Here is a 26,847-nt window from a genome sequence, read left to right on the forward strand (position 1 = left end):
ATTTCTGGCATGAGTTGGGCAAAGGCACTTGTGTGTGCCTAACAACGACCAAACACAAAGGTAGCAAAAGCCCTTGTAATTGTTGATGTCCAGCACAAGGCTGTCCTAAGCTACCCATGAAAGAGACTTCTAACCCAACTTCGAAACGTGCCTTGTCCTCTAAAACAATAACAATCTACTGTGCTTATATTAAAACACTTATCTTGAGTCAGGAGGGATTCTTCAATACTAATCATGCAAACACTGCTACTGTCTCCTTGAATTCTACTAACATATATCTTTGTTTCAACTACTTGGAAATTACATTAGTAGTGGTTTTTGTTTGATCCTGACAGTTTAATAAACCTTTGTTAATTAAGGATTAATTAAAACATATTTGATTGTTGGATGCAACTTTTAAAAGCTCAGCATTCGAACGTGGCTCGTCCAACAATTTTTTTTTCCTTTTTCAAAAAAGGTTATTGATCTCAAGACGATCAGATTAAAATGGGCTCAAGTTATTTTAATTTTTCCAGGGCTTTGATGAAGAGCGAGTTGGCTGCATTAGTCTCAATCTCGGCCCAATTTTGACGATGAACGCATTGGTTGTCTCAACCACGGCCCAAGTTTGAGTTAAAATCGGTAATTAAAAAACATACAAGGAATTGATATGATGTGATTTTTGGGATGAAGCACATCTTCTGTTGAATTGATAATTTGGGTTTTATCCGATTTATACTTATAGATAATTAAGTGCAGTTGTTGAATTTTTTTGTTAATTCTGATCCAATTTAAATCCTTGAAGTTTTGCTAATCTTGTGAGAGATGCATGAATCAAGTAATCAAATTATGACTTCTATGAATCAAGTAATCAAATTATGTTGCAATTGTCATAGTACTATATCGAGTAATTATTTTTTTTTTTAAATGTTTAATGGAAACAATTAAGAAATTTTATGATTAAATAATTAAGCCAAAATGAAGGATTAGTGTAAGATAATATAGTTATTGAATGGATAAGATCACAAGTGATATATGGTACAAAAAGCAAAATTGCACATGTTCCACTTGTGCATGACATCTACAATCTCATAAAAAGTTATGGTTTTGTGCACAATCTCTTATTCCATATAAACAATTTTATATGAAATAAATTAATTAATAGAAATAAAACCCCAAAAATTTTACATCAAATTATATTTAATTCAAAACTCAACAGCTGATTTATTTCATTTTTTTAATAATTATTAACTAATTAATCAAAAATTATAAAAGAAAAATTTTATAATTCACTCCTTTAATCACTAAAAATCAGTGATTTAACTCGATCAAAATACTAAAAAGACGGTTGCTGAATAGAGCCATGGTTTGATTTCAATTTTAGGTTGGGATGATTTTGATTTTGAATCAAACTATACTTTGCAAAGTCTCAAGAGTCCAAAAGGAAGGAAAATGTCAAGGGAGAGAGGACAAGAAGTGGCCTACAAAACCTTTATGGGGTCCCAAAGCAAGGACCAAATTAATAAATCCAATCCCATTAAAGGTATTGACTTCAAAAACAAGAAGACAACAGCTTCAGGCAGAAGAAGATTACTCGTTTTTTCCATGATCAGTGTGTATCTCACGTCCATAATTTATATTCAATCGTAAACCTAAATGAAAAGCCGCCTCCTGTTGCGTATATATATTTCTCTCCATCTCCAAAACAGAGCCTTTCTTCCTACCCCTTTGTTAATGGCTAAGATTTTCCCTCAGAAACCCATATTTTCTCCTTTCATGACCTTCAAGAGAGAAACTTTTACTGTTTGGATGAAATCATTAGTCTGCCATACAAATGGCTGCACTGTCTTTGATTCTAATGGTGATATCATTTATCGCGTCGAAAACTATGATACAAAGTGCAACGATGAGGTTTATCTCATGGATCTTCGAGGCAGAGTTCTTGTAACCATAAGAAGAAAGGTACTTACAAAGGGATTAAGACTGTATTTCTTTTTATGTTTGATTTCAAGCTGAGATGCTATTTGGGGAATGATTAATTATAAACTGAAGTGGGTTTTGTTGTTTCTTGCAGAGATTATTACTGGTTTTTGGACGCTGGTATGGGTATAGATGGAATCCTGCCAACATTGACAAGGAGAAACCGTGGTTTGAAATAAAAAAGTATTGCAGAATTTGTGTTGGAGCTGCAGCCTGTCAAGTTACTGTAGGGTTGGACAAGTACTGGGTTGTGAAATTGAGACATAAAGCAGCTTTCAGGATCGTAGACTTGGATGGAGATATTGTTGCTGAGGTAAATTTAATTATTCAATCCTGGTAGTACTCAATAAATAAATTAACTGATAAATTCTATTCATTCTGCAGGTGAAGCAGAAGCAATCACCGGCAGGAACCGCATTAGGAGATGATGTGTTAACTTTGATTGTGGAACCTCACATTGATCATTCTCTTATAATGGCAATCCTGACGGTTTATGGATTAATCAATTACAAAATGTAGCAACATTGTATTCCCATAGATATAAAGTGCTTCATTTGTATACTACTTTTCTGTTAACAAGATTTTATAGCCTTTCAAGCAAAACCCAGAAACAAAAATTGCATTTTGTGGAGAGAAGATGATGGCAGCTCAAAGAAGAAGACAGATTAGTTGAGTCAGTAATAGCAAATGCAAGTAGCTAAGCTAGGTCATAAATAGAGAGAGAGATGGGAGGAGCAAGAGGGGGCAGAGAAAGGGAAGGCGGGCGACAAGATTGTGAAGATAATATGGAGACAACATGCACGTAGAGTTTAGCACAGTAAATGAGCAAATTATGACAAGCAATTGATGTGAACGTGGACACCCTTTTGCTTCCTCTTCTGCATACAGAGTTCAATTTATAGGTCTTTCATCCACAGCTGTATGCTGTTCTTCTATCTAAACATTAATTGGGGACCTCAATTCCTCTCCCTTGCCTGCCTGCATTGCATAGTGGCCTCCATGTTCTTTAATTTATTACTTTAAAGGTAGCGTTTGCTTTGTTGTTAAATAAAATGAAATAATTTATTTAAATTATTTTTTAAAAAATAAATTATACTAAATAGAGGATTAATCTTTCAATGGTATTTTAAGTTTTATTATAATGGAAATTTTAATTAAATACAAAACAGAAGTCAGATTCTATGCATACAGAAGAAAGTAGACAACACCATAAAATGCCTTAAACGTGGTCTTACCAAAATATATCAAAACCATTGAATATTATGTATTTATCAAATGAAAATCATACCTTGCTCTCCTTCTCTATTCAAAATTGATGTGCTTCTTTCAATAATATCTTCTATATACAAGATCCAAAAAAAACAATTTTTTAATAAAAAAACATTTTTGATAATTAGATCACCAAAGAGAAAATGGTAAAGAGTCTGTAATTGATGTGATCCTCATATTAAAATGTAATTACGTAATCAGTTTTGAAAAGGGTGATTTAATCTTGGATTAATTAATTAATTAAACAGATTATATTAGTGAGTCAGCCATGTCCCATGTGCCTTCTCCTTTTCATATTTTAATACTGGCGTTAATGAAGGGACCCCATTGTTTTAAGCAATTCAGCTGCCTATGTTATCATTCTTAATTACCAAATTCATTTCAGACTAATTTCTAAATTATTTTAAATATCAAATTCGGCTTTTCTCGTTGATTTCCAAGTTAATTTGTTAACTACAAGGTTTGCATGCCTTAAACGTGATTATATATCTAGGCTTATTACATAACAAATTAATTACTGAATATTCTAACCTTTTCTTATATATATAAACTACAAAGCATTTCAAGCCTAAGCACTAACCAACTCTCTCTCTCTCTCTTTCACATCCTATACTCAAATGGGCAAAATTCACCCTCTGCCTGCTGAATCTTCTTCTTCTTCTTCTTCTTCTTACATCTCTTTACAGGAACAGGCTGAGACCTTCACTGTATGGATGAAATCCCTTGTCATGCAGACAAATGGATGCACTGTTTTTAATCAAAATGGAGACATTGTTTATCGTGTTGATAACTATGACAAGAAGGGAAGCAGAGAGGTCTATCTCATGGATCTCAAGGGCACTGTCCTCTTCACCATAAGGGTATGTCGATTAAATTTCTAAAACCATGGCTATGGCTATGGCTGCTCTCTCATAAGTTGTACAGAAACTAATGAAAGATGTGATGATTTTGTACAGAAACTATGGCTTTTCAGACAATGGAAGGGTTACAAATGTGATGGCTTGACATTAAATTCTCAGAAGCCTTTCTTCCAAGTGAGAAAAACCTCAGGAATTTTCAAAGGTGATATGTCTTGTGAAATTGTTGTTAGATCTGGTAATGCTCAAGATGGTTGCTACAAGTTAGAAACCTCAGCTGGGAAATCAGCTTTCAAGATCAAAGACAGCAATGGAACAACAGTTGCAAAGGTGAGATTTTTACTCTAATTTTTAATAGTTCAGATTTTGTGCATATATAAGATGGAAACTAAGAGTTAGATTCTGTGATCGGTGTTTATTTTCAGGCCACAAGAAAGCAAACATCTTCAGGAATAGTATTAGGAGATGATGTATTGAACTTAGTGGTGGAGCCTCAGGTTGATCACTCCTTTATCATGGCTCTAGTCACTGTTTATGGATTAATTCATCACAAGCTGTGATCATTGATTGTTGGGTCCAAGGTGAAAGCTGGTTCAGAATATGGAGCACAGAAGGAAATTCTCTCTCTCATTCACTAACTCTTGAATGTTGCTGATCTAAAGGGCTATTCTTTCTTCTTTTTTTGACAACTTTTGCCCCCAATTTTTTACTGTATATACAGAGCTAAAAATATGGCTCTAAAACAGTTTGTAATTATATAGCCAAAAAAAAAAAAAAATCAAACAATTCCATCAACTTTCAGTTCAGTTTCATATTCAAGTGCATTCTCTTCTTGTTTTTCTTTGGCTTGAAAGAATTCTCCGAGTATATGCAAAACTGAAGAATGTTGGGTTAAAAGAGTAATAAGTTTTAAAATATTAACTAATTTCTTTAATTCATATGAAATAAATAAAAGAGTATTAAGTTTCTAAATATAAATTTTAGTTGAAATATCAATTATAGAGGCAGTAATCGCACTCGTAGGCTTAATCTGGTGGTAAGTATATTTGAGTGGATATAAGAGGTTTCGTAGCCTTAATCTAGTGGTAAGTGTATTTGAGTCAATACGTGTATTTGAGTCAATATAAGAGATTTCAGGTTCTCGATCTCTAATTCTCAGTTCTACTCCCCAATTTCTAATTATAGATTTTAAAAAAAAAATTATTGATTTAATGTGAGTTGTTACATGTTAAAATGAAAGCTAAAACACGTTCTGACAATATTAATTTAAGGATTTAAAATCCAGAATTAACATGGTCAACACAATTTCAAAGAAAGGTAGCCTTGAAATTTGATGTTAATTATAGTATTATAATTGAACAATTTCTCTTTCCGATCTTTTTAGGGTTTCTCGTGGATCACATTCATGATTCCACAATCTCTAACCTCTGTCATTTGTGAGCATTTAACAGCAATCACTGATGAGTTCTTCTTTATAGAATAATCGATCAAATCTTCGTTGAAGATATTTTTTATTTTTTTAATTTAAGTCTGAATATTATTTATTTAAATAATATAAAATAAATAATATTAATAAAGAATAAGATCTGCATTGTTACTAACTGATTAATCCTCCAGTTGATTGAAATCACTAAGCATATATCCTTGCACAGACACCATTATTAGACTTGCAAAAAAACACAGAGAGACTAAATTAAGCAAAAATGTCAGAAATTTCGTACTCTATGTAATAAAATAAGGCTGCTTTGGAACTTGAAGCAGCTTTGGTGCACGCTTAAGAAAGGACTAAATATTCTATATGGTCTGTGCATGGAATCTTTGCAGAGCGTTGCCTCGAGGAAAACCAGTCAAAACTTCGCTGCTATTAGTAGTTACAGGGGAAACTTCTTTAGCTGCAGCTTTGTAATTTTGTGAATTCAAGCATTGGTAAGTTTGCCTTGAATAATTCAGACAGGTTAATGTCAGAAATCCATAGAATTTGGAACTTGGAAATCAGATTTCCTCACAAGCTGCAGCCATGGTGATTTTTCATTATTTGGTATAATATTAAAAAAAAAAAATAGAGAGAGGAAATTTATTATTTAGTTGTTTGCAATGTCGTCACAAAAGAATATATAAAGCGAAAATCAATCGCATATGTGACAAGCTTTCAAGGAATTACAAAAATAACAAGAAATGAAGAAACTTTACCTACATTTAGATTGCCATTAGTTTTGTACAAAATGATTATTCACTCTGATAGATTTTCCGTATGGGCAAACCCAGCCACTTGAGCTATACACATTCTAGGTTTCTGTATATCAGGAAAAATTATTACCGTTTCTTGGAATTCTTTAGATGTCGTAATGTCATCATAAGCTGTTGTCTTTCGCCTTCTACCTCTGCAAACTTGAGACTTATGTCGGAATATCTTTCTTGCATCTCCTTCAGTTCATTTTCCATTAATTTGTTTCTCTCCTTCAGTGATTCTAATTCACTCAGTAACTCATTAGTATTGCAATCTCCATTGCTGTTGTCACAGGTTTTCACTTCTTTCTCCGATATAATGGCAGAATTGCTAGAGAGAGAGAGAGCAAAATATCAATAACTTGCTAGGAAGGAATTAAGCTAGAGCTATTGTTATTTATTTCAAAATCATACCTCTTGACCAATGATTTTGCATTTCCATTTTCTCTGGACATCCATGCTGTATCGCTCAGATTCTCATTTGTGCTTCTTATATCATCAGCTAAACCACCATTTGAAGTATTGCCAATGGTGTCCTCAGGTAACTGCATCCCAAGAATAATCATTCAGAAATGACAATATAAACACTGAAAGCCCAGGTAGTCCCTTGATCAATTGGGAAATAAAGGTCCAAAAAGAAGAAAAAAGTCAAGATATGAACTCATCTATGTCTATCCATTGAAGAAAGTAACAGAGAGAAGGAGGTTAAAACGGAAATCTAAAATATGATATTATACTGATGGTAGCTCAGGGATGGATAAACAATATGATGCAAAATGAAATTGCTAACAATCTGATACAACAATGCTGACCTTTTGGCATGGGTTGTCGGACAAAATTACACTTTTTTGATTGAGTTCTTCCACTCTGTGCTCTAACTCTTCAATTTTATTTAGCAGATCCCTTTCCTTCTCCAAAAATGAATTTGCTGAGGTTTCTAGGGCAGTTTCCTTCAGCTTTACTTGTCCCTGTCAGACAAAATCATGACATAAGGAGCACTTAATCATCCACATGTTCACTGAAAACACAAATCAATAATCCAGTTCTGCAAAACATGAAGATGTAATATCATAGGAAGGTGAAAATGTAATTTAGAGAGTGATGACCAGGAATCTCATATGACAGTACAGTGAAAATTTTCCTTTAACCAGCAACATTTATGGTCTTCAAACTAGTGACTTGCTGTCACCTACACTAATAGCCTACCGAATTCTACTCAGAGCTTTTAATTTACTGAACACTTGGAGTTCTAGATTTACCTCAAGCAATTTTATTTTCTCCCTCAGATTTGCAGCCTCTTTAGTGCCATGAGAAACTGGAACTGATTTATTGTTTCTGAGATTCATTCTTGTGCTATCAGATACCACTGTGCGTTTGTTGCTTTCCTTGAGCTTCTTCTCCATACTAGTGACGGCATCATCCTTCTTCTTAATGTCACTCTTTAACTGGAATACTTGCTTTCTAAGTTTTTCTTTCTCCAACTCATCTTCAAAGAGAGAACTTTTCAAGTCATTACACTGGGCTGTCAGTGATTCCACCTCCGCCTGTAAGATTTTCACTGCTTTCTCCCTCTCATCCTTGAGAGACTTCATTCTATGTAGCTCCTCCATCAACTTTTCCCCTTCCTCCTCCATCAAAGCAAGGGTGCTCACCAGTTCATCCCTTTCCATATTTCCTTTTTGGACCAACTCTTCAGTGTGCTTAATAGATGTCTTCAATTGTTCCAATTCAACTCTCATATTTTCTTTCTGTTCTGCTTGTTCAGAGAGGATATTGTTTTCTATTGTGAACTTCTCAATCTCATTTTTTAGCCAAATGATTTCCTGAGAGAAAGATCCAACAAGTTCTTCCTCATGGAATTTTTGATGCTCCAGCTGCTTTCTTTTATCCTCAATTTCCACCAACATTTGTTCTATCTGATCCTTTTTCAAATTTAACTGGTTACAAAGGTAGTGCAGTTTTGTCTCATAATCATCCCTTAATGATTGGAGATCCCCATTAGCTTTCTGAAGCATTTCCTCAAGTTGACTTTTCTGCAGTCGTAGATTATTAGCTTCTGCCAGCGATTTTACAGCCACCTTCTCATTTGCATCAAATGTAGCTGCCATTTGCATGGATAGTTTTTTAAATTCCTCCTGTAGACTCTCAGCTGTATTAGCATTATTCCATCTTGTCTTTCGTAAGGCCTCTTCTGCCCTGATGGCTCTTTGCTCCTGCTCAACTTTTGCATTAGTTATAGCTTCAAGATCAGCTTCAAAACCTTCGGTTCGCTTCTCTAATTCGTCCTCCAAGATCTTTATATAGGTTTTCAGTTCATTTATGGTCACCATAGACTCGGAGTATTCTTCGGACTGCTTCTTGAGTTCATTTTCCAAGCTTTCAACCTGGTCTTCTAGTTCATTTATATTGGCGAAAGAAGAGCATTCATACTGCAACTTCAGTTGGTCTTGCAGCTCACTTTGCTTTAACTTGTATGACATTTCATGTTTCTCCTGCTTCAAAATCTCATAGTCAAGTGCAAGCTGCTCCATTTGGATCTCTAGCTCATCTTTGTCTCTCCTACACATCTCCATCTCACTGCTCAGATCAATTATTCTTTGCTCCAGCAGGCATGTTTCTTTAGCATCTCTGTGCTCCTTAACAAGTTTTTCCAATGCCTTTTGCTCTTCATCATCATCAGTATCACTTCGTGACGCAGCATTCTCAGAGGATCTTGATTTATTTGAAGGATCAGGTGTTTCCCTATTTTTCTGCTCCAACTCCAACATTTCTTCTAGGTCTTTGACAGCAAGTATGAGCTCAGCATTTGATTCCTGGGTCTTCTGCAGCTGCAATCGAAGATTGGCATTCAGGTCCTTCTCATAATTCAGTTCTTGTCTGATTTCTTCAAGAAGAACCCGTGCATCTCCCCTCTCAAACTGCAACTTGTTTATGCCTCTTGTCCCCTCTCTACATTTCTGAAAGGCTCTAAGTTTCTCACATTCTGCCTTGAGAAAATCTCTCTCCTCTTTCAAGCCTGTAACTTCTCTTGAGAGATCCTGCCCCCTTTTGCTCTCTTTTACAATTTGCTTTCGAAGAGTCTGCAATTCCAACTCTGACAATTCTACTTGTCTAGCGAAAGCAACAATTTCATCCTTGAGCTTTTCAATCTCAATATCTGAAGTGTGTTCAGACCGTTCTCTGGTAAAGTTGTCTACAGAACTGCCTATTGAGTCGTCAGTACTTATTCCATGATCAGAATCAGCTGACCACTCCCATTGTGATTGCTGATGCTCTTCATAGATCTTTGCTGAGGCATTTGCAATTGGCTTATGAGGAACTGAGGCAGGGCTCTGAGATGATAGGAAGCTAGTCGAGTCACGTAGGATTTCATTATTTCTCAATCCCAGTGCACGCGGGGTGTTAAGCCCAGAGCTGCTCTCAGAACTTGACATTGTTATGTCAGATCCACTAGACGTTCTGCTGTCACCATTGTGGATGGCTTCATGAAGTGGTCCAACCTTCAAAATACAAAATGCATAAGCATATTTTCACCAGTCATTTCTCTTATTACAGGATAAAAGAAAGGAGTCGCAAAAAAAAGCTGGAAAGTTGGAATGTTTTTGTAGTAATTTTTTCTTTTTGCCACTCTAATTTCCCAGATAATGCAAACCAAGAATTAAAGAATCTAAATTGCCTTCACTCGGTCGGAAACTTACTTCATTAGAATTATTCTTATTGCCTTTTGCTTCGTTATTGCTTAAGAGGGTGTTCAGTGCTCTATTCTGGGATTTGATGTTTGTATCTTCAGTTTCCTCCTCGTCTCTGTAAAGCTCTCAGAGAAGGCCCAAACCACATTAAAATCAGTAAAAGCTAACTCCAAAATTGGAAGAAGCTACTAATGTATCTACAATGTCACTGTTACCTTTGATCGATATTTCCCTGCAGCCTTTGAATTGAAACCTATTGGAAACCAATAGATGAAGTTAAATTCCAGAAATCAATGAAAAGCTGCGATTTTTACTCACAACCTCAAGCATATGTCTGATTAGAACTTCTTAACTTCTGATAATGATGTCTTTAACAATAAATGCTAGAAAGAGAGAGGCAGGGACTCACATGCAAAACCCCATTAGATTTTGAATTCTTCAGGGGAAGAGAAACATTGGAAACTTTTGTATTCTCTGCATAATTAGCAAGATCAATTGAAACCTCTCCAACCAAACTATTTTTTGAGGATCCCTACACCAATCCAAAAGATCCAATTACCCAATGAATTACTCGATTATATTTAAAAACAACAGAACTCGACAACATTTATGAAGTTTCTTACAGTTGAGACAATGAAATGATATGTCTTCTCATTGATCTTCCCTGTTCTTGCGTCTTCAGTGAATTTGACTGTTTCATAGACTGGATATTCCCACCGACAGCCTCCCTCTCGGATTATACCTTTCTCTAATCTCGCAGTTGGCTTCCCGACGTCCCCAGGTACCACAGATATCACCAACGCGTCCACATTCAGCTGCGAAACCTATATTCATAGATCACCAAAGAATTTTTAGTTCTGATGATTACTAGAGTCGCCTCGACACACAACGCTTCCACATTCAAATTCCTTCTTTAGACTCGGAAGGGGACAGGAAAATAACGTAGAAAGTACTATTTTGAATGAACCAAGTAAAATACTCATTTAAGGCTCAATTTACCGGAATTCTTGTCTCTTCAGGTCCCACTTAAATGCACGGTCAAAGTTCTAAATTTCGTCTCTTTTCGTGCATTTTCTTAGTATCCAAACAGAACATAGCTAAATTATTTCCAAAAACTCATCATATAAAATCTTCAAATATTTCATTGTGTCTGAAAAATTAAGCCAGCCAAATAGTAAACTCAATTTATACATTTTTAGAGAGAGAGAAAAAAATGAATACCTGAGTTGCATGGAAATGCAATTTGAACACAGCTTTGATCTTGTTCTTCTCGCTCCTCCATCTAGCCGACCTGAACATCTTCTCCGGCAGAACTCCTCGACCGGCGAATTCACCGGGAAATTCAGTGCGTCACCGGAACATGAGACTAAAGCGCCACAAAATCACCATTTTCGAGATCGGTCCATCCAATGCAGGCAAAGCAATGAACATCTGGACCCTGTCTGAAAATGCATAGGCAGAGTGAAGGTATAGGTATGGATGATAAATGAACGTTACGCAGAAAGAAGCGAGTTAACTCGGCGATGGAATGCGAGTTGAGAAAGGGAGAAGATAATGAAGAGAACAGATCTGCTAGGAACTAAGGAGCAGCTTCCACTCTTTTTTTCTCTTCTTCAGGTTGTAAGGATTTCTTTCTTGGTAACAGTCTTTTAGAAAGTGATGACGAATGTTTTTATTTATTTAAAGTACAAAATTAATTAAATAATTATAGAATAGGATATATTATTTCTTATATTATTTGACATCCAGGCCCTTGAATTAATATATATTTTTTTATTACAGAAGTAAAACAGCCAAACTTAAAATAATATGCCATCATTACTAAACTAAGTCTACTATTACATTCTATTAGATTCCTTCTTCGCTTTTTTAGTATTAATTTAAGCTAAATTAGGCTTTTTAGCCAGTAACATCGTTAATCAGTTGTTGAAAGCTTCTTTCTCGAAAATTATTGATGATGGTTAAATAATAATGAAATCCTATAGGCTTCCAGTTCCATGAATGCAGGCATATTACTACGGACAAAACATTATTATCGTCCTGTCCTCATTTGTCAGGTTACTAAGAATGTTTCGTACATGTAAATTTACGTAAAAACAAAATTGCTATCTTTTTTTTTTTTTTTTTTTTACAGTCGTCAACGTAATCTAGATATATCATATGAAATTTAAGTAATATATCTTTAATTAAGTGAAAATTGGTTAGAATTTTTGAGATCAAATCAAATTTACTTAATAAATAACAATGCAAGATATTGAAGGGTATTAAGGCCATTTGACTACTTTCGTATGATTCCCGGCGCCGACTGCCGACAGTGGCTCCAAGAAACAAACTCTAAGGGAAGCAACGGCTCATTGCCAGCTCTGAGAATATTAGTGTTAATTAAAAGATAATGACATATTAACCAACTATTTCTTATTTAGCCTTTAATTAAATTAAATTTTTAATTTTTTATATTATTATTACCCATACATTCAAATATATTTTAGGTAAATGAAATGAAGTAAAGACAAAGCTTAAAGCAAAGACACTCTTCCAACATTAATCAATTTATTTATAATTTACATTCAAATACTCGTATAATTAAATAAATATTAATTAAATTTTATATTATAAAAATATTTGTTAGACTTGAAAATCAAGTTAGATGGCAGTTAGAGAGTGGATGAAATAATAATTCATTGGATTGCAAAATTTGTTTCTTTATTTCCAAATCTGCAAATATTAGTGTTCTCAGGGAATACAATATATATAGTAGATATATACCTGCCGTTTGGTAATACAAAGTTGCGAGAGAGAGAGTAGTTGGATTGCTTCGGCGTTGCTCTAGGAAGCAGTGCATGTGGTTTAAATATCCTTGGCTTTAAAGCTGGTCATGGATGGAGCTTAGGTGGTTAAAAGTTAAAACTCAGACCCAGATATATCTATCACCAAATGCTCACGTGCTCCTCACCACCAACACTTGTTCGAACAACTGTCGACCTAACTACCATTTTCATTGGGTCCCGTGTACTACCTAAGAAGAGTTTGCCAAACGCAGAGTTGTAGTGTGAGAAGAGAAACAAGCACAGATAGAAAAAGTGATAAAGAGTAAAATGACAAAAAATAAATGTTAGCTTATTTTGATAACTGGAGAAAATAATATAAATTAAATGTTGATGTGAAGTGCATTAAATTCATGTTACCTTAAAGCATTAGATACCCAATAGGGGTCTAATTTTATTTGGATGAGAAGTCCTAATCAAACCATATAATCATGTTTTTGCGTATTCTCTCCACAAGATTTATAGGTGATTAAGGAAGTTCCACTGACTTAATCAAGCAATTAAGCTTTTCTATCTTACCCAAACAGAAGAAGAAGTTGGAGAGAGGCTTCCATCTCCACAGTGTGGAACCATAAAGATGGTGATGCTTGCTTGGGATAATGCACAGAGAAGATGGTGATCAGTCTTTAGATGGTCCCCTTCAACCTTTTTTCTCCAAAGTGAGAAGACTCTCCCTCATCATTACTTCTCCAACTTTACCATCTCTCTTCTTCCCTTCAAGCTCTATATACAGAAGATTTTGTTTTTTTTTTTTTTTATAATATTTTTGTCCAAGAAAATATCTTATATGATCAGCTAGGCATGCTCAATAATTTGACTATTCAAATTAGTTTACTGATCAAATCAAACATCTAACCCACCGAAAATAGACAAATTATAGTAAGTGGATTTGAAGGAGGATGGGATGGGATATCTCAATTCTGATAAAAGAAAATGAACACTCTCCTTTCTCATCTTTTACTAAAAACAAACACTGATGCTTCAGTTTCACAAAAGACAGCATGTGTAGGAGAAGAAAGCAGAACTTCAATTTGAAATATGCGTTGAATTTTGATTTAGCTCTAAAATTAAAAAAAGAAAAAAACTTCAATAGTATGGAAATGATTAGGGAAAGCTTAATTCAGCAACTCACATTTGTATTTTAGAAATGGGAAAAAGACTTTTTAATTTTGTGGTTATTTTTTGAACACTCAGGATATTTGAGCAGTTAGAGACTTTTATTTGTCACATGAAGATAGTTAAGTTTGGCTTTTTCTTTATAAATCTTTTCGTCAACACAGGCATAAAGTTACAAGTGTAAGGAAGTTGTAATTAGAAAAGAAGCTAAAGATGAGAAATTAAAGAAGTAAAAGAAAGTGAGAGAGCAATGATGAGCAAATGTGCACACATGAGAGATAAAAGAAGGTCCTCACGTGAAGCCGGTCGACCCTTTGACGTGGAATCATTGCGGTACAAATCTCAAATTCACATAAACAAATAAAATTTAAAAATTTAGTAAACTCACGATCTATAATACCCACACCCAGTTCTAGAAAAGCTAAAACATCAATAAATTTAGATAAAAATTCAACAAATGGTACAATAAATAATTGATAAATTAATAAAAAATCTTGATGCAAAAATATTCACTCTCACTCAAACCAGTATACACGGAAAGCATAAATAAAATTATGAAAATTTTAATTTAAAAATTTTTTATGTTTCTTATTTTTATATAATTGAAAAAAAAAATTTTAAGACATTTTTCTTAAACTCGGTCGAACCACACATACAAGACTTAAGTCCATTCACACACTAAAATAATATATTAAATTCATAAGTAATAAAATATAAACTCAAAACATGATTCAACACTCTAAAACTTAAAATATAAATTATAACCAAAATACAAGTCTAAACAAATTGTTGCACCAAATCTACTCATAAACTCATAAATTGCAAGTGTTGCACTAAATCTGCTCTGTATGAATTGAAGCACACTTCAAATGTATTTGGATCATATGAATATGATTTTGAACTCTTTTTAAACTCATTTGAATGATATAAGATTATTCCACACTATTGTTGGAAATTTGCTCTATTGTATACGTATCATTCTCTACTTCTTTAAAAAAGATTCGTTCTCGAATGTTACTCATGTTCATGTCAGAAATGGAAACTTTAGGAACCAATATACCTTCAAAGACCTCATCTTGAATAGGTGGAAATAGCATGAAACTTTCATCATAATATTTACATTAACAACCTGAACATCAAGAACAAATAAACTAAGCATAAAAATGTTAGTCATAAAAAGATCTTGTGGATGTAACTCATTCTCCTTTACAATGTTCAAAACAGCCCCATTCACCTCTACCTCATCAATCATATCCTCCCCATATCCACCATCATTCACAACCTTTTCTATGAACTCATTGATAGAATTTTCAATTACAACAACATTAATTTCATACATTACAACTTCCTCTTCAATTTCAATTTCTATGGAAGTTGAGATTGAAACTTTAGCCTCTCATTTCTCATTATCTTTCTCCATCTTCTCTTATTGCACTAGTCTTGCCAATCTGTTGTTCAAATTCCTATAATAGTGTAAAGGGATGAAACTCTAGCACATCGACTCTTCATCTCGGACTTGAGGTGCAATTGCGTTAATTTTACACTTTAGGAAAATATGCATAATTTTTTTTGTTTCCCAATCTGAATTCAAAATAATTCAAAATTTAAAATTAATTTCTATAATTTCAGCCAACAATAAGAGTCTTAAATTTCAGCCAAAAGAAAATCAAGAAGAATATCTCATAAATTTCGGCTAAACATCAAGAATTAAGGCAATAAAAATTTCGGCCAAACAAATTAAGAAAGGAGAGTTAAAGATTTTCGGCCAAACCAAAAATTATGTCAATCGAAAAGATTTTCAGCAAAACTAAGAAATAAAATAGAATAGATTTAAGTAAAACTTAAATTAATCAAAATAAGCAGAAATGGTCATAAAAGAAAATCTCAACTGAAGTTTTCAAGAAAAAGCAAGAAAAGTAAACTCAAAATCTCTAGAATGTAAGATAAATAAGAATTTATTTCACTTTGACTCTGATATCAACTGACGTGAAACCCTATGGCATAAGCCTAAAACCCACATTAGATATAGAATCCAAAAATTTGATAAACTCACCTCCTACAGCACCTCACACTTAGAGAAACTTAAATACCAATGGTAGAAGGATTTAGACGAGAATTTGACAAACGTCACAACGAATAGTTGATAAGTTAGCCAAAATTCTTGATACAATTGATGAAAATAAATCATCACTTTCACTCAAAACAGTACATGCCAAAAACACGAAGAAAATTTTAAAAAAATTAATTTAAAAGTTCCCTTTTATAAGTGTTTCTTATACTTATATAGTAAGTAGAAAAAAATAAAACCCTAAAATACTCTTTTTAAACTTGGTGAATCATACACAAAACTCAAATCCATTTACACACTAAAATAACATATCAAACTCATAAATAATAAAATATAAGTCTAAAACATGTTCAATACTCTAAAACTTAAAAAGTAAATTATGGTCAGAATATAAGTTCAAACAAAATTAAGATAAAGCATGTGATTAAATAATAATATATAGCAAGCTAATCGTAACAAAACTGAATTTTTACAAAAGTTTTTTTTTTATTTTCACTTTAGCCTTCTTTTATATAATTTTGGTCCATAAACTTGATTAGACTCTCTAAATCAATATTTAAAGCGTTGCACCAAATTTATCCATATGAATTGAAGCACGACCTAAATGTATTTAGATTATATAAATATGATTTTAAACTTTTTTTAAATCAATTTGAATTGCTCACACTATTGTTTGAAGATTTATCCTATTAAATCCGTATCATCATTCACCGTCACAGGATCCTAGACTTCTGGCATCATTTTGGATCTCAAAGCTCATCATCTGCTATTATCTAAATTGGAATGCAAGTGCCAAGAAAGAAGCTTTTTATTAAGAACTTCACTAGACAGAGGCTTGGGCTGGATAATAAAATAAGCCCAATAAATTCTTTTATAATCGACTCGTTTCTTTCCACGTATGAATTGGATTGTTGGCTGCAACTCCTGGGATAATTCCTTCAACGTATGTATTGTCAAGCAAGAGCAACTACAACCTTCTTTCTCCAAGTACAAACTATATTCCTCCATGAATTATCAGAATAAACGATCTAGCATAATGAATTTGATAGTGCTAAGATCCTTAGAATACTGCATTTTTTATTTTAGAATCTCATAGGTCGTCATCAGAATAGTTGTTCTTTATCATGACCACTACAAAATCAAAATATATATCCAGAAGATGAAAAGGTTGAATTTGTTTATTACAATTAATTATATGGAGGTGGTTGAACCTAAATTATCTGTGAGGGAAAAAAAGAAGAAGAGGCTATCATCACGTAGAATGCTGTAAAAAAAAATAAGAGAGTAAAAAATCTGTCAGAAGTGGGATTTGAACCCACGCCCTCTCACGAGGACCAGAACTTGAGTCTGGCGCCTTAGACCACTCGGCCATCCTGACCTTTGTGCGGAAGTGTCCAGAAATTTCATGTCGAGTTAAGTACTTTTAAATTTCAAACTGGTTTGTGATCTTTTTGTAATTAATTATACCAATAATTTGCAAGATTTTATATTTACTATATCAAATCATATTTTTGCGTTAATTAATGATATGTAACCCAAAAAAAAAAGTAAGGCTAAATGATGGAGATCAACGGTAAGTGAAGCAAATTTTAGAGGAAAAGCACATATGGGCATCATGATACTGTGGGCATAAAAATTACTACTATTCATTCAGAATCAGATCGATCCTTCTGAATATCTGAAAAAAAAAAAAAAGAGCCATTGGAAGTATATTTTTTTCTCAACATTTTGGACCACCCTAGTTAATTAAGCTGAGAAACAGCTTAGAACTAAAATTTCAGTAGTCGGCCCAGCATTAGCCATTGAGAGCTCATTCTCCATCCTAAAAAGCGGCGGCCGGAATTTTTCCTCTTCAACGACAATCCTCTTCCTTGACTCATCTTCTAATCTTTTGCCAGCTGCCCTTTTCTCTTTTCTTCGCTGCATCACATACTCCTCAGGAATAAATATATCCATTGTGATGTGAAGCAATGCAAAAAGAATGAGCAGAAGAGAAAGCTCAGGTTAGGGTGCCGTTACAAAGAAGTAGCAAAGCAGTGGGTGATATTTATAAAGAGAGAAAACCAAGTATACAATGGGCGTGTGTGCCCTGTTTTTTCTTCAAACAAGCAAACCCATTTTTCTACTTGTATTTTCTATCAAGTAAAGGTTTTTTGACTCTTGTATGCCGTGTGAGATATCCATGGAAAGATGGTTTTGCCATGTGAATATGGGCATTAACAATGAGAAGAGACATCTGTGCATCGGATTTAATTTCAATTTCTCTCGCTGCCATTTGTCTGCTCACAGTAATAGGAATCTTGATTCTATTTTCTTGGGTTTTTCAAAAGTTACAATTTTCTTAATCTCTTTTTAGCCTCTACACTGTAGAAAAAATTTCAATTACAATCTTCAAGAAAATAAAATATTAATTTTCTTAACACTCAATTTGAATTGTTTTGTTATTACTTTTTACATTTAAAATAAATAAATTAACATTTTTTTATTGTAATCAAAAGAAGTATTTATTTATTTTTTAACCAGAAAAGGAAATTAGTTGTAAATTGATCCTTTTTATCAGGACAGAGGAACCTAAGATCAGATCTCTACTCTAATTCTGGATAATGTGAAAAAGGAAAATTTTTGCAATTAATCCCTTCTTTTCAGGGCTATCCTTTGTGAGTATGAACCCTATTCTTAGAACAGTACCTTGATTTTCTGCCTCAAATGGCAAATATGGAGAATTCATTCTCCACATCCATTTCACTATATATACCGACTTTTTAACCAGCTGGTGATAACCAGGGTTAATAACAACAAATTAATTTCTTGAGAGTTCATTCTATCTCAATCTTCTGAGGTAGACTTGAGCTTTCACAAGCCTTGATTTATAGTTCACTTTAAGATTCAAAACAACATAAGTAATAATGGTGTTTAGTGGAACCACAGAGAAATGCAAGGCTTGCGATAAGACTGTTCATTTCATTGATATGATCACAGCTGATGCAATTTCTTATCATAAGACCTGCTTCAAGTGCAGCCATTGCAATGGACTCCTTGTGGTAAATCTTTTATTTCCTTACTGTAAAATGGAATGTTATAAGGACTACAATCCTCAATGCATTTGCAGATGAGCAGCTATTCCTCAATGGATGGAGTCTTATACTGCAAACCTCACTTTGATCAACTCTTCAGGGAGACTGGCAGTTATTCTAAGAAATTCCCATCATGTAATTAGACCTCTTATCTTATTTATTTATTTATTTATTTTCTTTAATTTGCTGATAATTAAGTTCCTCCAATCATGGCTTTTCAGCTGGAGACAAGAAGAATGCACTGGTATGCAGATTCCATTCACATGCCTGACTTTTCCATCATATTACTACAATTGATGGATGTTTTTCTCTTCTCTCTGCAGGCAAGGGCTCCTAGCAAAGTTTCCTCCATGTTCTCTGGCACCCAGGACAAGTGTGTACGCTGCAACAAAACTGCATACCCTTTGGAGAAGGTCTATAAATATATTCCAGTCCTCTTTCTCTGAATTAATATGTAAAACAGAAGTTTTATTTTTAAGAATCTGCAAGCAAAAAAATCGTTTTGACAGGTGAATGTGGAGGGACAATCATACCACAAGACATGCTTCAGGTGCGCTCATGGGGGTTGCTACCTCACACCCTCATCCTATGCTGCTCTTGACGGCACCCTTTACTGCAAAACCCATTTTGCTCAGCTGTTCAAGGAGAAAGGCTGCTACAATAATCTTGGAAAGAGTGGCTCCATGCGGAAAAATGAGGCTAATGCACCAGAAGAACCTGAAGCAGAAGAATCCAAAACTGAAGTTGTAACAGAACCAGATACACAAGTAGAAATAGAAACCAACTCCGACGCAGCCCCTGTACAAGTGTAATCCTAATCCAAAAGATTTGCATGATTAGTCCTCAATGTTGTCCTTGTTTTTCACCAGCCTACAGCAGAACATTGGGATAGAACAAGGACAAGGATTATCCTTGTTCCATTTTCCATCCACGACAAGCAATGAACATGAATATTCTTGTTTGGGGAAGCTTTTTTGCTGTTTCTTTTTATTATCAGGGGCAAGATGAAGGAAACTGAAGTGCAGAATTTTCTTGTGGGTAGGAAATTTTTCCAAATGGCAGCTTGCTCAGCTAAAAGCACTGAGGGTTGGCCTGTAATATTATTTGAAGGATCAATCATGTGCCTATTATGATTTTGCATTGTTGAATTGCTAATTAGATTAGCTACCGATCATCTCTTGCTTAATTTTATTTTATTTATACTAAATCCATGGCACAGGATTCTGCAGGCTAACACATAAACACACCAAAGAATAAGGAAAAAAAAATTTGAAAAGGAATCAAATTGATTAAGAAGACGAATTCCCTGTTCTTCATCCACTCTCCGGCGTGAATATCTTACCGGAAAAAAAAATGCTTAAGTATTCATTTATCACGTATATCCCAGTGTCAAAAAATATTATATCTCAGTGTCAACGTGGCTCATTTTAAGAGGATATCATACAATTACATGCCACGTAAGCATCACCAGGCAGATAAAGCTCCCTCCTTTCCTTCCTCTTCTTTCTCTCGCCGTTCTATCCTCAAACCACAATACGAATCATTCGAGTTTGCAAGATCAGGGATTGTGTAAAATTTCAATGCTATTTAGCACTCTCTTATGAGATTACTCCTTAATTTCCAGAAATGGATGGTCTCACTCTCGCCACCGCCACTTCCACCAATACCACTGCTTGCTCTTCCTTGCGTATCAATAAGTCTCTCTTTCCTCTGTTATCAGCTAGAATAAGAGGTGTAAGAAGTAGAAGAAGAGAAGTAGGGTTTATTAGAAAGAGTAAATTTGTTGTATTGGCAGCAAAAGAAGAAGAGCCCAACCTTGACCAGTGGGACCAAATGGAGCTCAAGTTTGGCCGCATGCTCGGTGAAGACCCCAAGCTCACCCTTGCCAAGGTCCTTCTCTCCTCTCTCTCTCTCTGTATATTTGAATGTTCTCTCCCTTGCCTGCTGTATTTGGTATTCCTGAAAATTGATATTTTGCAACTTCCCGCTATAAATTTTCAAGTTTTCGTCAAGGTTAATATTTTGTAACTTGCTAACTATAAAATTGAAGTTCTTATGAGCTAATGGTGTTATTTTAGTGAGTTTGCTATTTTTTTTTTGGGTGCTAGATAATGGCTAGAAAGGCAAACCCGGATGTTTCTTATCTCGAAGTTGAGAAATCATTTTACAAGAACAAGGGTAAAATAGTGGAAATAAAGGAACTTCCTTTTGATGTATCTAAGGATAAGAAACCATCAAATTCATTAGATGGATTGAATTTGGTCCGCCCTGTTCCTAAATCCGGATTTGAAGTTCCAGCTGATGATAAGCCAGTAGCAGCACCAGCCATAAAGAAGCCGAGCAAACCAGTTGGAAAAGCCATAGATAGTACTAAGCGTAGTGTTCCTAATGTTATCTTAAGAAAGCCAGCTATGTTCCTTGAAGATGATGTGGAAGATAAGCCTACTTCAAGGTCTAAAGTGAGGATTAAACCAAATTTGACCTTGAAAATGAGAAATGATCAAGCCAGGGAGGAGTTTAGTGATATGACTCTGTTGAGAAAGCCAGAACCATTGAGTGTAAAGGAAGAATCTTTGGATAATGCAGATACCGACATTTGCAATGATGCAACTAGATCAAGAACGTTGAAAGAAGAGGATGTGAATAACTATAGTGGTTTTACACTATTAGAGAAGCCTGAGAATACATTGAGTGATGTTCAGCAATCTTCTGAAACTGGGACTAGGTCAGTTGCAAATGATCAAGAGCTAGAAGATGATTCCAGATTAGGTAATGTTATTGCTTATTGATGATATCCTTCCATAGATGGAATCACCGCTTTTGCATGTTTGGTTATCTGGCGTTTTACTTTTGTTATTATAACTTTTTATAACCTTGAAGAGTCAAACTCAAGGTCTAAGCTTATAAGAACCTGTTTTTGCCTCCTAAGCAAGAAAAGTTTCCTTATAGTCGGAACAGTAGAAAAATGATGTTTCTGCTGGATTTTTAAGAAATGCAGCCACTTGATGAGAGCAAGATTGAGCCCAGTACACAGAGAACTGCCATAAATGTACAATCTGATGGAAATTCTGTTGATTCCCCTGTCAAGATCTCATTAGAAGCTACGCTGCAAGGGAAGCCAAAGAGGTAAGGTACTTGAAATGTTGTATCTCCCCTTCCCTGTTAAAACATTCCCATATCTTTAACTCGTTGCTTTGTTATAGATTAGACCAATCACTGAAGGAAGCATCAACCGCTAGTGTAGCAGAGACATCTGTTTTAAATCCAGAAACTCATGGAAATGTTGATGAGCTTTTGAACCGCCCTCCTACATCGCCTTTAGAGGTCAGATTGTAATATCTTTAAAGACCTTCTAGATAATTTCATCATTAAACCATAACCCTAGGATTTTACGAACTTGTAGGATGCTGACTGGTCCAAAGCAGAAAAGCTGCTCAGGACAGGACATAGGGGAGAGGTGGAGTTAGTCAGCGCTAGTACAAGAGGTTTTGTTGTAAGTACAGTGCAGAGAAATGCTGAAAATGCACTTTGACATGCACTGCATTTTCTCCTATTTTACAGTATCTATATGGAACAACAAGTTCATTTAACTGTCTAAGTTTGGTGCAATTATTTTACAGGTATCTTTTGGCTCATTGGTAGGGTTTTTGCCGTACCGTAATCTTGCTGCAAAATGGAAGTTTTTAGCATTTGAGTCTTGGGTGAAGCAGAAAGGGTTAGACCCATCAATGTATAAGCAAAATTTAGGAATCATTGGCAGTTATGATGTCTTCGACAAGAACTTTTCTCCTGATTCAAGAGCGGATCCACAAATTACTCGACAAGGTGGACCAGAAATTACACCAGATTTGAAATTGGAGGATCTTCTTAGGATTTATGACCAAGAGAAACTCAAATTCTTGTCCTCATTTGTTGGTCAGGTTTGAAGAAATTGGTTTGATGTTTGAATCTCAAGTACATCTCGTTTTCTGATAAACTCTTTACTTGCAGAAAATTAAGGTGAATGTGGTAATGGCTGACCGGAAATTGAGGAAATTTATAGTTTCTTTGAGGCCAAAAGAGAAGGAAGAGTCGATTGAGAAGAAGAGAAAACTCATGGTGAGTAACATATCTAGAGTAATATTTGTTGATGCTCAATCAATGTCTTTTGGTACTTCTATGTCCAAATTTTAAAATCTTGAAAACATTTAGTGTTGCTATATCAAGCAGTGCTTATATCTGCAAGGTTGCTTGTTTTGTATCCATGGTGTGCCCATCTAGAATTTTCAGTTGAACTTACTCATTCCAAATGAATTGGAGATGCATATTGGAATTGGTCATGAATGACATCAGAATATTATTCAAGTGTCCTCATTTTATTTTGTCCAAAAGCTTTTTTTAATTTGATCAAGTAATTCAGGTCTTCAAGCTCTTACTCCATTTGTTATTGCAGGCTACACTTCAAATCGGAGATGTTGTGAAATGCTGCATCAAGAAAATAACTTACTTTGGAATTTTTGTTGAGGTAAAATAATTTTGTTACATTTGTCGAGACACTAAAATAAAGACTATTGCTGCTCATGTTCTTCAAAGCATGTTTAGTAGCAATATTTCAGTACTGTTTTAATGGTTGCTTAATAAGGAAATTTTGTTGATTTGCTGTTTAATATTTAGACACCATGCTTTTTGAGTACAACTATCTAAAATTTTGAGTGATAATTAATAATCTAAAGATCATAATTATCCCTTTTTTAAATGAATCTCAACCTAAATAAACTCCTGTAGGTTGAAGGTGTGCCGGCATTAATTCACCAGACAGAGGTGTCATGGGATGTAACCTTGGACCCTGCATCATATTTTAAAGTTGGTCAGGTATGTCAATTTAGTTTTCATTATGTTGCTGAAGTTCATAGTTTTGCTTATTTTAACCTGGAATATTGTCATAAGCACAGAACAATAAATTGGATAAGTCTTGGCCTGGGACAGTTCTAGATCTTTTTGCTGTTAGCTCATAAGGCCTATCCCAGTTGAATGCTTTGTACATTGTTGATCCTTCTTTTGCTGCCTATTCTTTCATTCTGTTGGAACTTCTGAGATAAGCTTTTCTGGTATTAGATTGTGGAGGCAAAAGTTCACCAATTGGATTTCACAATGGAACGTATTTTCTTATCATTAAAGGAGATTATGGTAACTAACCTGTACTTAGTCTGAATTTTTTTTTCTTATATATGCATTTATTTGACTGTACGTTTTCAAATTGTTTCTTGTATTTTCACATGACAGCCTGATCCACTGATTGAGGCCTTGGAATCTGTGGTTGGTGATCGTGATTCCTTGGATGGGAGATTACAAGTGGTGGAGGCAGATTCTGAGGTTTGTTTTAGTCCTGTCATTTTATTTCTGCCAAGTAGAAGGTCCCCCTTTTTTTTTTTTCTGATGAAGAAGGAATTTCACTTTGACACTTGAGTAGAATGTATATAAAATGGAAGTCCCTGAATATTTAAACAAGCAATTGCATTAACATGATTTGCAAATTTAAAGGGTGTTAGAGAATGTCTATAATTAGTTGCTCAGTTCCTTTCTCTGGTTCTCTACATTATGTTTTGACACGTGTCCCTGACACTCTGATTTGGAATCCTGACAGTGGACTGAAGTCGAATCACTTATTAAAGAACTGCAACAAATTGAAGGGGTCCAGTCTGTAACTAAAGGCCGTTTTTTCTTGAGTCCTGGTTTAGCTCCGACATTTCAGGTGACTAGCTTTAACTGAATTAGCAGAACTTGTCAAGCTCTGGAGTATATGTAGTTTTGCTAATTGTTGAAGTTTACTCATGGACAAGTTTAGGTTCCTATTTGATGATGAGCTGTAAACATGTGTAGCGCACAGGCTATAAAAATGTTGCTTCTTAGCAATCGCTGGCATCATTCCCTTCACCAGCCTTAATCTCTTTTTTAATAAGTTCTTTTTTTTTTTTTTTTCCAAACCTACACTTAGAATCCAAATGTTTTGCTGTTACTCAAATGTTGTTCCGACTATTCAAGTCAACCTCTTCTTTCTTTCTTTCTTTCTTTCTCTCTTTGTTACGTGTGTGTTAATAACTATACTCTCTTTTAATGTAGCTTTAAATAAACTAATAAAAAAGTGGCAATTTTTCACTTCCGTATCACAGTGATCTACACTTGTTTTTAGTTCTTTCAAAATATTGGTTGCATGTGTCTGTCCAAATATATGAAGAATCTCATCCATCTGTCTTGTTCTACAGGTATATATGGCATCCATGTTTGAGAACCAGTATAAGTTACTTGCTCGATCTGGAAACAAAGTACAAGAGGTAAAAAATGCATTGCTAGTCTGCAGCATCTGCATGGCTTCATTACTTATGCTCTCATTACTCTTCCCCTTCATGCAGAGATGAATTTTGCAAATTGAAAGTTTCATCTGATTTTGCATAAATACTTCAAAGTATTTATGCAAGTATCTCTAATTTGACTTCAATACTAAAACTGTTTCAATTTCTGCACTTTTTATGTTGTTATGTCTAAGCCCTTGTCTTTCACCTCATAAGAAGTACTGCATTGAACTTTATTGAATAATCATATAGAGCTAGGAAAACATTAACTATTCATGTTTATATGCTGTTTAACAGCATAAAGGATCTAGATAGATAATGATGATAAATCCTTTATTTGAAGCAGGTGATAGTTGAAGCATCATTGGATAAAGAAGAAATGAAATCTACGATTTTATCATGCACTAACAGAGTAGAATAACAAAATTTCTCGGAAGTTCACAAACTTTCATATATTCCCTTATTCAGCCCACATAGATGGTGCGCTGTATTGCTCCCTTGATACTGCAGATTTGATAGAGAGTAAAAGCAGAATCTCATTGCAGTGACAAGGCATATGGGGAGGAAGAGAATGGAAAAGGGCAAAGGTGATGCTTTTTCAGTTTTTCATCGTGTGGTAGAAAGAAGTTGATGATGCAGGAATCATTTAAATTACAGGTTTATATTGGTGTCACACCAGAACAGAAAATTCAATTTCATTTTGTATTTTTTTTCTTTCTGGAGTTGAGCTTCCTCCCGTTTCTTCTCTTATTAGACTTAATTATGTGGACTCTGTAGCTCTAATCTCTGTCTTTTAATTAACTATCCATCAATTGACTAGGACTGTTTTAAATGAGAAGGGTACTCATCATGCAGCAGTATTTATGCTTTAGTGGAGCAAGATTCCATTAGCCTTCAAGGGAAGTAAGGTTCGTGAACGTAAAACTTGTACGTTTGTCGAGGCCAAAACAGCCGGCGAAAGGCACGGCATCAATGATGGAAGTCGTTGGTGGTTGAGCTGATTGCTGTTCTTTGTCGCCACTGGTTAAAGCAGCCTTTAAAAATCTCACCCATTTACACTGCTTAAAATATTTTAGATAAAATTGCTCCTTTTTTTTAAATAAAAAAAATCTTTGTTTGACATCATAATTAATATTTAAATTTAGAAAAATATATCAAATAATTCTTTTTGTTGTTGATAATAAAATTTAGAAAAATATCAAGTAAATTTATTATTTTTATTTAAAAAAAATGAAAGAGAAAAAATAAATAAGTGGCAATAATGTAATTTCATAAGCTGTCATTACACTTTTTCTTCGATTTTCTCATTTTCTCTCCGAAGGATAATAAATGTTATTATCCTTTCTCTTATTATTTTGACAATCCACAATTATTTTTCATAGTTTATTTTCCTCACACTGTTAAGTACATGTATTGATTTTCTCTATTGCCACCC

At 34.4% G+C, this 26,847-nt stretch overlaps 5 protein-coding genes and 1 non-coding gene across 6 annotated transcripts; 4 read left to right on the top strand and 2 right to left on the bottom strand.

Moving 5' to 3' along the window:
* Positions 1–1,529: 1,529 nt before the first annotated feature.
* Positions 1,530–2,919, top strand: LOC110609817 (protein LURP-one-related 4). Its single transcript, XM_021749639.2, has 3 exons — positions 1,530–1,941; positions 2,054–2,272; positions 2,344–2,919. Exons 1-3 carry the CDS (start codon positions 1,636–1,638, stop codon positions 2,476–2,478), a joined length of 660 nt encoding a protein of 219 aa, XP_021605331.2. The 5' UTR covers positions 1,530–1,635; the 3' UTR covers positions 2,479–2,919.
* A 434-nt stretch (positions 2,920–3,353) lies between these two features.
* LOC110609952 (protein LURP-one-related 11) lies at positions 3,354–4,891 on the top strand. Its single transcript, XM_021749801.2, has 3 exons — positions 3,354–4,088; positions 4,185–4,415; positions 4,511–4,891. Exons 1-3 carry the CDS (start codon positions 3,846–3,848, stop codon positions 4,643–4,645), a joined length of 609 nt encoding a protein of 202 aa, XP_021605493.2. The 5' UTR covers positions 3,354–3,845; the 3' UTR covers positions 4,646–4,891.
* Positions 4,892–6,245: 1,354 nt separating this feature from the next.
* LOC110606932 (putative leucine-rich repeat-containing protein DDB_G0290503) lies at positions 6,246–11,654 on the bottom strand. The gene is made up of 9 exons (XM_021745947.2): positions 11,222–11,654; positions 10,624–10,824; positions 10,410–10,532; positions 10,216–10,253; positions 10,010–10,115; positions 7,571–9,811; positions 7,124–7,279; positions 6,726–6,856; positions 6,246–6,642 (listed from the first exon to the last, which is right to left on the bottom strand). Exons 1-9 carry the CDS (start codon positions 11,297–11,299, stop codon positions 6,399–6,401), a joined length of 3,318 nt encoding a protein of 1,105 aa, XP_021601639.2. The 5' UTR covers positions 11,300–11,654; the 3' UTR covers positions 6,246–6,398.
* Positions 11,655–17,303: 5,649 nt separating this feature from the next.
* Positions 17,304–17,387, bottom strand: TRNAL-CAA. Its single transcript has one exon. It is a non-coding gene; the product is annotated as a tRNA-Leu (tRNA).
* A 1,528-nt stretch (positions 17,388–18,915) lies between these two features.
* Positions 18,916–20,265, top strand: LOC110610082 (LIM domain-containing protein PLIM2b). Its single transcript, XM_021749952.2, has 5 exons — positions 18,916–19,050; positions 19,119–19,218; positions 19,305–19,327; positions 19,407–19,496; positions 19,593–20,265. Exons 1-5 carry the CDS (start codon positions 18,916–18,918, stop codon positions 19,893–19,895), a joined length of 651 nt encoding a protein of 216 aa, XP_021605644.1. The 3' UTR covers positions 19,896–20,265.
* A 312-nt stretch (positions 20,266–20,577) lies between these two features.
* Positions 20,578–26,283, top strand: LOC110609275. The gene is made up of 14 exons (XM_021748739.2): positions 20,578–20,973; positions 21,192–21,852; positions 22,074–22,209; positions 22,287–22,407; positions 22,487–22,576; positions 22,704–23,003; positions 23,074–23,181; positions 23,516–23,587; positions 23,848–23,934; positions 24,178–24,249; positions 24,346–24,435; positions 24,707–24,814; positions 25,326–25,394; positions 25,759–26,283. Exons 1-14 carry the CDS (start codon positions 20,710–20,712, stop codon positions 25,831–25,833), a joined length of 2,253 nt encoding a protein of 750 aa, XP_021604431.2. The 5' UTR covers positions 20,578–20,709; the 3' UTR covers positions 25,834–26,283.
* The last annotated feature ends 564 nt before the right edge of the window (positions 26,284–26,847 follow it).

This window comes from Manihot esculenta, chromosome 2, assembly GCF_001659605.2.
Source record: "Manihot esculenta cultivar AM560-2 chromosome 2, M.esculenta_v8, whole genome shotgun sequence".
NCBI classification, from domain to species: domain Eukaryota; kingdom Viridiplantae; phylum Streptophyta; class Magnoliopsida; order Malpighiales; family Euphorbiaceae; genus Manihot; species Manihot esculenta.